The sequence below is a fragment of the Ambystoma mexicanum genome, chromosome 5q (genome assembly GCF_040938575.1).
Source record: "Ambystoma mexicanum isolate Mex_15411 chromosome 5q, UKY_AmexF1_1, whole genome shotgun sequence".
In the NCBI taxonomy this organism is placed as follows: domain Eukaryota; kingdom Metazoa; phylum Chordata; class Amphibia; order Caudata; family Ambystomatidae; genus Ambystoma; species Ambystoma mexicanum.
The window spans coordinates 445003138-445017295 of NC_090933.1; the positions used below are offsets into that span (position 1 = coordinate 445003138).

Genomic DNA, 14158 nt, shown 5'->3' on the forward strand with positions numbered 1-14158 from the left:
TTGCGGCACCCCATAAGAGACAGGGATGCAGTCAGCTTTGGGCGTGGCTAGTGCAGCGAGGACGCACAGTCAACAAGCTCCTGCCTGATCCGTTATTTAACCTGCTGCGTGCGTTTAAGTTCCTTTCTGCAGTGAATCCCGTGATATGTACCTTAGACAAAGGAGAACCTTTGGTGAGGCGCTGAGACAGTCTGCACCGAGGAAGGACGACAGGGGAGAGGAAGCAGCCAACCGGTTCCAAGGGAGAAAAAAATGGCACCCGCAACCCGAGTGAGCAGCCGGGGCAGCCATAGCCAGTACAGTTGGAGAGAGCCCGGGCGCATCGGCTGAGAAGCAGCGAAGAGGACACTCCGACGCCCAAACACCGGGGTAGAGGTGTGGAGCGGCTGCTGGGCGTGCAACATTGTAAATGCAATAATGTCCATGAGGTGGGAGTGCGGTGGCCAAACACCCTGGAGGCGAGAACGTCATCAGGGAAAAACGCAGAAGCTGCAGTATGTGAAGCAGCTCACTGTAGCCAGCAGCACTAACAGAAGTTAATCGATCTGCAACAAATGGAACGCTGGCACACTGGCCAAGGCATATAGCAAACAGGCACTAGGCGGACGACGGCAGCACAACATAATACCAATTGCTGGAAGATCCCAGAGAAGACAGGACTGCGTGGCACAGTACGAGCAGAGGTGAGAGGAACTGGCCTGCCCCACATGCACTGCCCGCAGGGAGAGTTTGAGCACATGGGGCGGAGGGATAATAAAGTGCCTGGCAGGAATATAATGGGAAGATAAATCGAAAGGCTTGCAGCCAACCCACCTACCATCTTGCACGCGGGCCCAGAGCGCCCTGCATTGCAGCCTGGTGCGCAGATTGAGGACGGGCCTGCAGAGGTAACACACCCTGGTAGCGACCTGGCATTTTTAGCAACATAGACCCAAGTGGAGCCTGCACATCCAGTGCCCTTGGAGAAGAGAACACTGTGAAAGCAGCAGTCATTTGGGGGGGGGGGGAGGCTGCCAGCCTCCTTGGTGAGAACATACAGAAGGCAGCAGCAGCTCGCAGCCCAGGTGGGCCTGGAGAGCCTGGCAACAATTGGACAGAGGGCTGCACGAGTGATGGCGGCAAATGGGAAGAGGTTGTGGTGCGCCACTGTGGACACCCCCCCCCCCCCCCGACATCAGATCTTGGGAAGAGGGCTACACTGGTACACTCCAGTGTCACATAGTGGAGGACATTGCTTGCAGCTGCGAGAGGAACAATTTTGTCATTGCTGGAAACCACCAGAAGAGACAGAATCTCGCTCTGGACTGCGGAAAACAGGCTCAACAAGGAGAAAGGCACAGAGCGAGGAGGTGCATGATCAAAGGGCTGTGAGGGAAGTATCTTGCACACATGCCGGGCAAGCATTGCAGGAGCAAATCCAGGCAAACTTAGATGTAAGCATTTGCGCGCAAGGAGAGAGGAGGCAACGAGACCCAGACAGGCAGTGACACGAAGCAACAGGACGCGAAAGGGGAAGAGAACCATATCCTGAGAGCTATTGCGACACTGAAGTCCACCTTGGAAAGAGGAATAAACAAGGTCAGGATTGAGGACGGGTTGCTGCAGCAGGACGTCCGGGCACTGGCGAACAGAGTACAGACATTGGAGACACAGACTGATGAAAATAGGCAGAATATAGCCGGAACACGGTCTGATGTGCAGTAACTAAAATTAAAAGTGGTCGTGCTTGAGAGCAGGTCAGAGGGCAGAGCACGGCAGAACAGTATAAGGATACTGGGCCTGCTGAGGGAAGGGAAGGTATAGACCCCACCACATACGTGGAAAACATGCTATTACAGGAGCTCGGGCAGGAACCCTATCCCAAGGGTTCACAGTGGAACATGACCACAGGTCCCTGGCCAGACGACCCACGCTGGGTGCACCTCCGAGACCGCTGATAGCAAAACATCTAAATTACAGAGACAGGGTAGCAATCCTGGCATTCTCCAGACAAGGATGGACTATCGAAAGGGGATCTGCTATATCACAGTGTATCCTGATTACAAACTCAGGGTGCAAAGACAAAGAGCAGCCTTCGGGCACACAAAATAAAGGATGCGACAGGCATGCTTGAAATACATGTTACTATATCATGCCAAGCTCAATGTTCTGCAAAACGGCACCTCACACTTCTTTGAAAGTAGTGAAGAGGCGCAGGCATGGATGGACGCGACGGGGAGGCAAGATGCTGCCCCATAACAAGCCGATAACAGGCAGGCGAGTCCGACCTTTGGGAATACACAGCAGGACATCAGATTACACACAAATGGTGGGAGAGAAAGACTGATTACCTCACTGGTTGAGTCGGACTGGGACACGCCAACTTCAGGACCTCTAACAAGCGGTTTGTGGACAGGCACCTTTGCCCCAGTCATTGACTCTTTATTTAGGGGTGCCTAGTAGAGTCACCCTGCTGCTACATGCAAGACTGGCGGGAGACAGGGTAGGGCACAGGTTGATTACAGTGTGAGAAGCAGCAGAGCCTGAACGGCCCAAGAGCCGTTGGGCACTTGTGGATGGTTGCGTTTGGGGGATGTTATATGTTGGGTTGAATTGCATGCTAACCACTTCTGTGACCTGCCTACCGGCATGGAGGCTAGGCGCACGCAACTGCGGCACAATACAACTGCAGCGGGATCAGGCAAGTAAGAGCAGGGAGGAACCTGGGTTCCCTCATAATGAGACCTGGTAAGGCCAACAGTACTGCCTCAAGGAAGGGGGTGGCAAAGTGCATCGATAGGATCAAGGTAATAATGAGACTAAACGGACAGAAGGGACTACTCTTATCTCTCTAGCCTGCATGGCGTGCGCACACACATTGATTATATATTTACTGACACTAAACCCTGGGTGAATTTGTGGCAGCTGAATACAAAGCATGCGTCCTTACGGACTATGCTCCTCTTGTAGTGATGGGGCAGAGGACAGCGGTTATGCCTCCAATTCCGACATGGAGACTGAAGCATTACTCGACGAACCATTTCGGGCCCACATGCGGGACAGTATTGAGGAATTTTTTAGACTTCATACGGAAAGTGTGTACAATGCGGGGCCTCTGTGGGAATCCTTTAAGGTGGTAATGAAGGGGGGGGGGAACCATTGGGAAGATGGGGGCATATAGAAAGACAGGTTACAGGAAATCTCTAACCTAGAGGCGCAAATGGGAGCGTTGGCATGGAGAGGCAAACTAACAGCAGGGTGTGAGTAGAAGTTAGTTAAGCTCAAACAAGCCTGTCTCACAGCCTGGGAGCTCTTGAGTAAGCGTAACTACAGCAAATACACAGAGAGACTCCACGAAACAGGGGAATAAACCCAGGAGGCTTCTGGCATGGCTGTGCCACGTGGAGGACAGAAGCATAATCTGTTTCATCAATGATGAGTGTGGGGAGGAATGCAGGGCACAGAATGAGATCAATGCGGTCTTCAGCCAGTTTTACCAGCATCTATATGATGCGGGTGAACCGGGAAGCGCTAGAGATCTAGAGAAGGTCTGGATGGAAATCAACTTGCCCCATCTGGAGCAGGCAGAGGCCCTTGAAGCCTGCAAGCCACCATGCTCATTCTGCCCTTGGAAAAGATGCCGGGCATGGATGGGATCCTGGTTGAGCGCTACAGAAATACGTGGGTGAACTGGACACCTTGATATAACCCAATCAAACGGACTATGTCCAAGGGAGGAATACATCCTGGAACCCGCACCGACTGCACCATATCATAGACAAACCGAAGGGGGTGGAGGCAGACTACGCAGTGGCCTCGCTGGACGCAATGAAAGCCTTTGACTCCGTGAGGTGGGACTGGCTGCATGCAACGCTTTGGCATAGGGCCCGTTTCCGCACAATGGGTGCACTTACTGTATGAGAAACCAATGGCCCGGGTGAAAACTGGGAGACATCCCTGAGGCATGAGAACCCAGGCAAACAAACCAGACAATGAGTGCCTGCTCTCCTCCATGTTGTTTATCTTGGCATTAGAGCCACTGGCAGCCTTCCCGAGTGGCAGACTTCGGAGAGGCAGGTATCCCGATAGAGGGTAAAGGGGGCGGGGTAGGCATGTAGTCTTGACTATATGTTGCTCTACATACAGAATCCGGATTCTAAACTGCCCTATATGTTGGAAGTACAGGACAGCTTTGCAAAGCTGTCTGGGAGAACCATTGGCAAAACAAAGTCAAGGTTGTTCCCACTGGCTGGTCTGGTAGGGCTTGGACAGCAGCACCTACCGAATTTAGATATAAGGTGGTACTTAGGGGTGGACATTTACAACGACCCGGGGACGAACATGAGATGAATACTGTGCAGGCATTTAGAAGGGTAGAAAAATATACGGAATTCTGGCAGAAGCTCCTGCTGTCAATGATGGGCTGTACTGCATTGCTCAAAATGGTGGGGCTCACGCACCTGCTGTACCACTTTGTGAACATAGCACATGAAATCCCAGGAGCGTTCATTAAAAAACTAGTGAGATTTATCAAGGGGTGGGGGGGTGAGAAGAGGTGTTGAATCTCACTGGGCACACTGAGAAGGGACTATAGGGACGGAGGAGTCATTCTGCTGCACTTTGAAGCATATTACCTTGCTGGTCAATTGCAATTTATTGTGACCCGGCTAGCGGACAAAGCCTCCTGAGACACAAAACTGTTGTGGGACGAGGTCATCCGCTCTATTTGAGGGAATCAGTTTGGGCAGGGAGAGCTGTTCGTGCCAAAACATCTTTGGTGGCCTTGGGACAAAGATTGTGAGATAGTTTATAGAAGATGGTGGGCAGACAGAACCCGTATTCTGTCAACGCATTTGTGGCAGCAATCTGTGGGGGGGGAGGAGGGGGCAGTGGAAGCAGGAGGTGATACATTGCATTAGACTACACTGGGAACCGAACGGGGTCATCACCTTGGGAGACCTGTATCGGGAGGGCACATTGCTGAGCTTCTCTAAGCTGAGGGAGTCCCACGTTATACCAAAGGGACCATTTTCGACATACCATAAGGTGACCAGACTAGTCAGGCACAGATGGGCAGACATAAGGGAGGGATTTGGTGGGGACCCCATTGTGGAGTCCCTATATGATCTGGCGGAAGGAAGTCACGTGGTATCTAGACTCTACAACGTGATACTGGACTCCCTAGCCAAAACAGAACTCAGTGAGGGCCAAATAGGAGAAGGAAGTAGACGGGGTCTCCGAGGAAGGAGAGTAGGCTAGAGGATTGATATAATCCTGCAAGGTCTCTAGGAATGCCAGCTTTAAACAGTTACAGCTACTAATTATGCACATAGTCTACATGACCCCATATGTCATCCCACAGTTCCCGGAAGCAGGAGAGCAGAGTTGTCTTGTCCAAGGTGCGCGAGCGAGTCTGCAGATATGTTACATATGTCTTGGTCATGCCCGTTGATGAGGGGATTCTGGCAGGAGGGTGGGATTGACATATATGAATGGCCTTCTGAGGCATCCCTACTGAGGCCGTTTCCGCGTCGGCGCGCAGAACCCCATATACAAAAAAAAAAAAAGAGGAAAAACCTTATCAGCATCTTAGCAAAGCGTGGGATAGCACTGGCTTGGAAGTCAGCAGGAGGCCACCACATTGATGCATGGTGGGGAGACCTCCGGAGACAGGCGGACCAGAAACAGTGGTGTGGCACAGGACATTGTATAGGGGACAGAAGGAGGTTGGTGATGATTTTACAGCATGGAACACATTGGCTCAGGCATGGTTTGTACCCGCTGATGACTTACCACCATGAGGCCTACTTCAGTGGATGTTGGGTGCCGGAGAGGAGGCACCCGAACCGTTAAATTGCACAAGGAGCTGACTGGCAAGGAGAAAGGCGGGCGGGGGGGGGGGGGTTCTGTGATATGTATGCATGACTTTTGTTATTTGCTTTCAGTTTGTAAGTTTGGGCCGCTTGGCCAGGTTTGCTGGGTGCCAACGGATGGGTCTGAGGGACAAGGATTTGCAGGGAGAAGTGAGACATAAGAACCAGAGACTATCTTGATAGTAATGTAAAAATGTCAGATCCTTAAGAATGAGAATAATATATGGCTGTGCATTACTCTACCTTTGTCCCGGAACCACACAGCTGGTTATTTTAAGTGTATCGTCTTTACTGTCTTTCTTCAGTATAGAACATAAAGAGTTTAAAAAGGAAAGAAAAAGAAGGAATGGGGTGAGCTGCTTCCACCCAAGCTAATACCCTAGAGGATCATTCACTTGGCTGCTTTGAAGTAAAGGTTGAACGTGGCAGTGAGGTGGTGACATTAGATATCGTGATCCACGAGATTGAATGCCGCAGACAGAAAAGTCAAGTAAAAAGAAGATGGCAAGATCGCCTGCGTCACAAATGTTGTCGAGTTGAATCTTAAGTTCAAGGAGGGCAGACACTGTACTGTGTCAGAATCCGGATTGGCGCGTGCCAAGAAGATTGTGGGCTTCCAGGTGGTTTTGCAGTTGGGTGTAGGCACTGCGGTCAAGATTAAAGGAACATGTGACCCAGGCTTCTTTGATGGAATTTGGCACTATACAGGAGTTGAACAAGGTATTGATAAATGTAGCAATGATAGGAGCAAGGGGGTCCGCGCACCTCTTGATAAGGTGGGCTGGGCAGATATCACCATGGCAGTTGGACGCTTTGAGGCATTGGATGGTGAGCATATCTCCTGGGGTGAAATGGATGGTTGGGAGCAGAGATTTTTTGAGGATAGTTTTATCTCCGAGGTTATGGGTTTTATTGGCAAGAGCAGATTGGACAAGGGGGCACAAGGCTTTGTCTTTCTGGAAACCTGAAAATAGGAGGAGGTGAGGATACAAGCTCTTTGAGGATTTTAAAAAGCACTCTATTATTAGTGCTGGCTTCATTGATCTGGTATTGTAGATGCTGGCTTTGTTGGACTTGGCAATGGTGCTAAAGGCCTATTTGTGGGTGGGAGTAGTTTTTTTTTCCCGCCACAGATGTTCATCGGCACTTTTGTGAGAGAGAGAGAAATCGAGGGGTGGGCTCTAACGCCTCTCTCGCAGCTTCATTTCCCCAAGTAGATAATAAACCTTTAAAAGGGTATGGCCCTGTGTAACTTAAGGTGTGCCTCAACAGAGCAATAACGTTTACAAGTGTGTAACGAAAAGAGTACATTTTACTTTAAAAGATGTATTAAAATATAAGTGTGTAAAAAAAAATATTGACCAAAATAAATATATTCAATTATAAAATAGGACATCAACTCAATATAGGTCAGCTAATCGTGCCCATCCCACACTTCTTTTGAAATGAGTTCATGATTTTTTACAAATAAACATTCTAATGACAATTCTTTAATATGTGCTGAGAAAAGAAAAAGAAATCAAACAATGTATTCTGGTATAATTTCCATTCAGTGTTTGAAAACATTCACATTTCTTTTTACGTTATGGTTCTAAACGTGGCTGAAAGGGACATCTACTGTTGAAGAGCAGTATTGGCACCAATTTTGATTTGCATTACTCCAGGGCGTAAAACGGGTTGTGGGAGCCCTGGCCCAATTAAAGCCTCGCCTATTGCTCACTTTGTCAACAGAAGTTCAGGGAAAATGCGTTCACCCAGATCCGTTGCATTGCCTTATTCACTACGACAGCATGGTCAAATAACCAGAATGAAACAAGTGCGTATCGGAAACAGTGTAAATTTGACTTTGCCAGTGGCTCCAGATCTAAATAATTCAGGCGCCATGCTTAACACCTTTTGGTAGCAAGGAGATCAGTCCAGAGCACTTCTATGCCATAACCATATGGTCCATGACAATACTCCATGTGAATCTAATTTCAATACAAGCAGCAAAACAAATGCCACTCAACGCAGCACCTGAAGGAGCTTCTTGTGGTTGTACACTCACTGAAACAAAGATCATATATTGCTGGGCGACTACAGGAGGATAGCAAACGTAATCAAATCATGGCAAACCTTTGGTTATTTGCTGGTACATCAGTCATGTTTTGGACCAAGAATTAGGTTCTACTAGACTTGCAGCCCTTTCGAATTTAGAAATGCACGATGCGCAGACGGCTATTCCTAATCCTATGCTTTCTCCAGAAGAGTGCAGCAACCACTTCTGTCACACACCCATACGCGTTCCACCATTCAAACAAGGATGAAAATAAATGTTTAACATCTTACAAAACCCCCATATTTGTTATTTTGGAAACATTGCATAAATAAATGCGTGAAATACGCCATGTTCTGCATGACTTTACCCCGGGCCACTCAGGATAAGGCTTTGTAATCGGTAGTAACAGTGTTTACCACATGCAGAATTCCTGATGTAAACAAGGAAAGATGCCTCACAGCCTACGCGCCCACGGAGTTTTCCTCGCCAGAGACAAAAATCATAATAAAAGTAGAAATATGTATTGTACGGGAATCAATCTACCAGAGGGTGTTGCTAGAAAATTACATGCGTTTTAATAGTACACAGGCAGAGAATTAAAACGATTGTGAAGTTTGAAAAATGGTGGTTTAATGTAATAGTTTGGATTGGTTCACGTTTCTTATTTATCACATCGCATACGTGCCTCGAAATAAGAAGTCTTGAACAAATTAAATCCGACGCACAGAAACACCGTGCATCATAGTATCTGTGGCAAGTTGTAACCACGCCACATACTGCTCGCATAGGAGAATGACACTGGAGTTTAAATATGTTATTTGTACATTGAAAGACATCAAAGTGTAAGACTTAATTAAAGCCACTTGCTATTGCCAACAGGATCATGTACTCAAAGATATGGGACAGTGTAAGTAACATTTCTGATGCACACAGGGGACCCAATTGGCGCGCTCATAGTACCCACAGGACAACCACCCCCTGTATCTGCCTGCCAGTGAGGTGTATTCCTCTGTACGCAGACTTCCAAAGATGCCTCCCATCCCCACCTTCTGAATGGCCGCAGGAGTGATGTCGCCCTTCCCGCGCTGTCTCGGGGCTGCAAAGGCCACAGACATTGTGCAGACTTAGAAATCCTTGTCAGCCCTGTGTTCAGGAACCAGCACTAGTCCGAACGTTGCTCGCTCACTAGCACAGCCTAGGCCGCGGGGTGACACTTCCACTGGGAACGAAGGGGAAGGGACATTCACTAATGAGTAAAGTATCACCAGAATGCATCTCGTGAACCCCCGAAAAACACAACACACAAACAGAATTCCACAGCAAGTTATGGTGTCTTAGTAATCACTGTCTCCTATATAGCAGCAATTTTCCGAAATGGTACAGTCCAACGTTCTACTTTTCATGGAAACAGAAGAAGTACTACAAAGCTAAACCTGTTGCGTAAAATGCCGCGTCCATCTTGGAATGCACAATGGATCGTTCTACGGAAGGCGTTTCTCTTTTTCCAATCAAAAACGTTCGGCAAACGTTCACCTCAACATGAGGGACATTACCTCCCTGTCCTGTTCCACCCTAGTAAATAATTTCCAACCTATGAACATAAGCTCTAAAATCATCATCCCACACAGGGAGGGAGAGCGGCCAGCATGCTGCGACAAAGAAGAATAGGACTAGGAGTATTGAGGATTACGGATAAGTAATGCAGGCGGAACTTCTATATCTCTCTTCCTCGTCCCAGTACTTCTTTTGGAGGAAAAACAAATAACTCGATGAGAGGGCCTACATAGTTGCCAACTTGATCCATTACAGTCTTTCCATGCTTATCTAGTTTTTTCCTTTGCATTCTGGGACTTCTAGTGAGTTTTATAAAGGGAAAAGTAAAACTAAAAGTCCCAGAACACAAAGAAAAAAATACAGGAGTGGAACATACATGCCAACCCTCCCGATTTAGGCGGGAGACTCCTGATTTTTCTGTGAAAAATGTTGCTATTTTTCACTCTCTCGTACCTAAAATAACTGTAGCCCCAATGTATTCCTATGGGGAAATGTTTGTCTCCCGATTTCCCAGTGGAAATCTCCCTCCCAGGTGCATCTGAATGTTGGCATGTGTGGGATAAGCACCTATAGATTGGAATGGATTATGCTGGCAACCATGGGGCTCTGAAACACCACTCAACACGCGTTATGCTGTGACAAACAAGGGGCAGAGTTAGGGTGGCCAACTGTCCCGGATTTAGCGGGATTGTCCCGCAATTAGGGACTCTGTCCCGCCTTTTGCAGAGTGGCTGTGCGGGACGCAAGTTGTCCCGACTTTCGTAAGGACAACCTGCCTCCAGCACAGCCACTCTGCAAACTGAAGTGGGCATTTACACAGCACGGCGCTGCCGTCTGCTGCTTTCTTTCCGAGGCAGGCTCTGCAGCCCTGGCTCCTTTTGAGCCTAAAGGTCGAGGTGTAACGCTCGACACCTGGCTTCATTCAAATGCTAATGGTTTGTTCCTGGGGTCGTGATGGTCATGTTTGCAGTTAAAAAACGTGACCATCAACTCCCAAGGACAAACCATTTGCATTTCAATTAAGCCAGGAATTAAGAGACATTAAAAAAATGTAAATTTAAAAAGGGGCGGGCCAAACGTGAATGACGTTGTGACTTCATCGCCGCCTTGTGAGCAAGTGTCCCGCGAAATACTATCAAAGAGTTGGCCACTCTAAGCAGAGTCATCCTCAAAATGTGTGGGGGGCACATACATGCCAACATTTTGCAGCAGCTGGGAGGGAGATTCTTTCCGAGCAATCAGGAAAGTTGAATTTCCCCATTCAAATGCATTGGGGTTAGAATTATTTTAAGAGGGAGGCAGTAAAAAATAGCAACATTTTTGGTCACAAAATCGTGACTCTCCCGCCTAAATCGTGAGGGTTAGCATGCATGGGGGCATGAGAGCAGTTTTGAAAGCTGGCAGTGAGTGAGGCCATTACACCCATTGCGCTGTAGCGTCCCACCCTGCTCGTCTGAGCCCAGGAGACTGAATACCTATTTCAAATTCCTTTGGTCCATTTGATGCAGCTTGCATCTTTCAAACCAATTCATAGACTAAGTTCACAAAGATGCTAATCATTGGAGGTGCGGGCCATATAAAAGTTGAGCCAGGCAATTACACCTTTGGCTTCTTTACAGGGAGTCCATTGATATTGCATGGGTAGGGTTTTGCCCTCTGCCACTGTATGTTTGCTGTTGCCATACATGCCAACATTTTGCAGCAACTGGTAGGGAGATTCTCTCCGTGCAATCAGGATAGCTGAATTTCCCCATTAGAATGCATTGGGGTTAGAATAATTTTAGCCGGGAGGCAGTAAAAAACAGCAACATTTTTGCTAATAAAATCGGGAGTCTCCCACCTAAATCGGGAGGGTTGGCATGTTTGTGTTCCTGTCACGTTAATGATTGTTTAAACGTAAGAAAATACACCATTTTCCAAGGTGAGAAATTTGACAGGCTCCTGCCTTTGTACCCATTGTAATCAGTGACACAGACTGGACGTCACAGCAGAGTGATGCCTTCTGCCTCAAAATGAGAAGGCTTATGCACTCCAAAGCCTGGGCTGGCATCTCCCATGAACACACCACATCACCAATTTTATTGACAAACATCTGACACCCACTTCCCTTTATGCGTACCAGCACCCAGAATAGCAGTGGCAAAAGCACAGGCCTCCTAATGATAAGGTCTAATGAAAGTATTAGTGTGAGCCCAGGTGGCACCCTATAAATGTCCTGCAGGGAGACCTCTCCACCCGAGCACCCACCCGGGATGGCGCCATGCCTTTATCGACCATCCTTGAACCCCTGCAGCCTAGTATGCCAACTAATTATTGTTCTAATCCATCCGCTAATTGAAACCAGTGTAAGGAACTCATGTTGGCAACAGTAAAGACTGCCACAAGTGATCACAGTTCAAGGGTGTTTATTAAACTGTATATACAGGTTGGACAAATGCCTAATCTAAACCTAAATCTAAGATGGGAACACGCTACGACCATCAAATAATAATAAGGCAGTCCTAGTGGCGGCTTGTCAAATAAAAGGGCCTATACAAAAAAGAAACAATTGCCAATCCTTACAACTAAATACAAAAAGAGCGTGGGAACAGGATTCACAAGAAAAAAAGAAATGTTCACAAATGATAAATCAGGATGTGGTAGCCAAGGGTCTCCCTTCCCCACGTTTTGAGCACAAGACAAGGTGGGACTCGTGGGCACAGCACACTCTCAAGCTTTCCCAGCAAGAGATGACAGTTCCGTTCTCAGCTATCAGGACCTTCAGTGATTAACTCTTTTCTACAAAATGTCTCTTGCCTCCGAAGACCTGGTGTGTTCAAAATATCAAACAAAAAGTTCCTTTCCGCTTGTACCTTGGGTGATGACTTTTCATCCCTGGACCCCCTCTTCCGGGTTCAGACCCTTCACAAATGTTAGCCTCCCTCCATCGGGTTCATCACGGCTTTCCTCAAAACACTTTCACCTGTTGCATTCTCAAGTCTCAGTGTCCTTTTAGACAATGCACTGTGGACATCTCTCTGTCTGGTTCACTCTTGTCTCCGTTTCGTCCAGTTCCGCCTTCTCCTTCCCGATTTAAACCTCGAAACGCTGCTTCTGATTAAAGTTGCATCCCGGTATTTAGAAGTTCCGTCTTCAATCCTACTTTACTTACCTGTGTACCAGACCTGTTTCCTCCTTGACGGACTGCTTTTGCCTGCCGCTTTTTGGAAAACTACTTACCTGTGTACCAGACCTGTTTCCTCTTTCACGGACTGCTTTTGCCTGCCGCTTTTTTGGAAAACTACTTACCTGTGTACCAGACCTGTTTCCTCATTCATGGACTGCTTGTGCCTGCCGCTTTTGGAACCTTGTGATCACGGCATCGGTAAGACTCTTCTTTTCACCACTTGCTAACAAGCATATCTCCTGTACTCATTGTACCTTGCCTCTGAACTATATCACCTGCAATACTCCAACTCAATTGTGTCCTTTATTGTTGCTGTTACCATCCTTTCCACAATCAGACTTCCATTGGACATTCTTCAGTAGTGCACAGGGACGCTTTGCGGATAGTGCAACTACCCGACTCTAGTGCGGCCCTCGTTCCGCCCGGGTTCAGTTTCCCTAACTAACCTACCCATTTGTTATTTTGCACTTCCGTTTTTTATGAACTCTTTGGGACAACACAGACTCAACAGCACATCAGTGGTAAGGGTTTTCTTTTGTATGATTATCCATTCTCCTTAGCTAATTGACAACTATAGTCAGGATAGGTTACATTCTCCTCTCTTACTTGTAGGTGGTTCCGGTTGCCTTGAAACAAGGGGAGGGCATAGCTCAGGTACTACTAGAAAGAAGTATCGAGGGAAAGGGATCTTTCTTAAATTTCCAATTGCTCACCTCTTGTTTTTCCTTTACAGCTGGGTTCTTGGCGGCGTGACCTCCCCACCCTTTTGAGCGATCAGTCCCTCTGCCTGGTCCTACCCAGCAGAGGGTCATATCGTTAAAAAGGTCTTGTGTCCTCACATAGAGGAGGCTAGGTTGGAGGCCCGACCTAGCTCTTCAATCAATAGTTCAGTCCTGTGCCTTCCGGCCACCGATTTGGTATACTTCCCGTCCGGTGAGTAACAAAATCAGAAGCCATGGAAGAAGCGGATCCGTTGGCCACTCTGGTTCATTTGGTATCCGAACTATGGGCAGACATGACTGCCGCGCATGATGCCTTACACCAGCGGATTGACAACATGAGGCCCTTTCCTGCACCCCAGACTCTGGGGATTGATCCGTCCGGTGCTACTGCCTCAGGTTCTGGAGCCCATTCAGCCTCCGCCTCTGGGTTCACCTCTGGCCGGGTTCTGATGGCCACCCAATTCCCATTGGCCCCTCCGGAACGTTTTACTGGTGACCCAAAGCAGCACCAGACATTTATCAACCAATGCAAATTGCATTTTCTTTGTCGCCCTTCTGCCTTTCCCAATCCCACCACGAAGGCGGCCTTTGTCTTTTCACACCTTGGAGGGACGGCGGCAGCCTGGGCTAATCCCTTGCTTGAATCCAATAGCTATGTTTTGTATGACTGTGACTCTCTTATCACAGTGTTAAGAAAGGATGAAGGCATTGACTATGGCAAGGGGAAAAGTGCACATAATTGCACAGTGAACAACTTTGAATCTAACAACGTGCATATAATACCCAAGACTTGTGTATATATAAAACCCAGGAGTGCAAATAAAGT

The 14158-nt window shown here is 47.9% G+C and overlaps 1 protein-coding gene across 2 annotated transcripts in view; it reads right to left on the reverse strand.

Annotated features, from left to right (window-relative positions):
• Positions 1–9218, reverse strand: part of SS18 (SS18 subunit of BAF chromatin remodeling complex) — an 844462-nt gene extending 835244 nt beyond the window's left edge. For both annotated transcript variants that reach the window (XM_069620936.1, XM_069620935.1), the window contains exon 1: positions 8937–9218. In XM_069620936.1, the coding sequence (XP_069477037.1) occupies positions 8937–9005 (69 nt within the window). In that variant the 5' untranslated portion in view covers positions 9006–9218. The remainder of the gene's footprint in view (positions 1–8936) is intronic.
• Positions 9219–14158: the final 4940 nt, after the last annotated feature.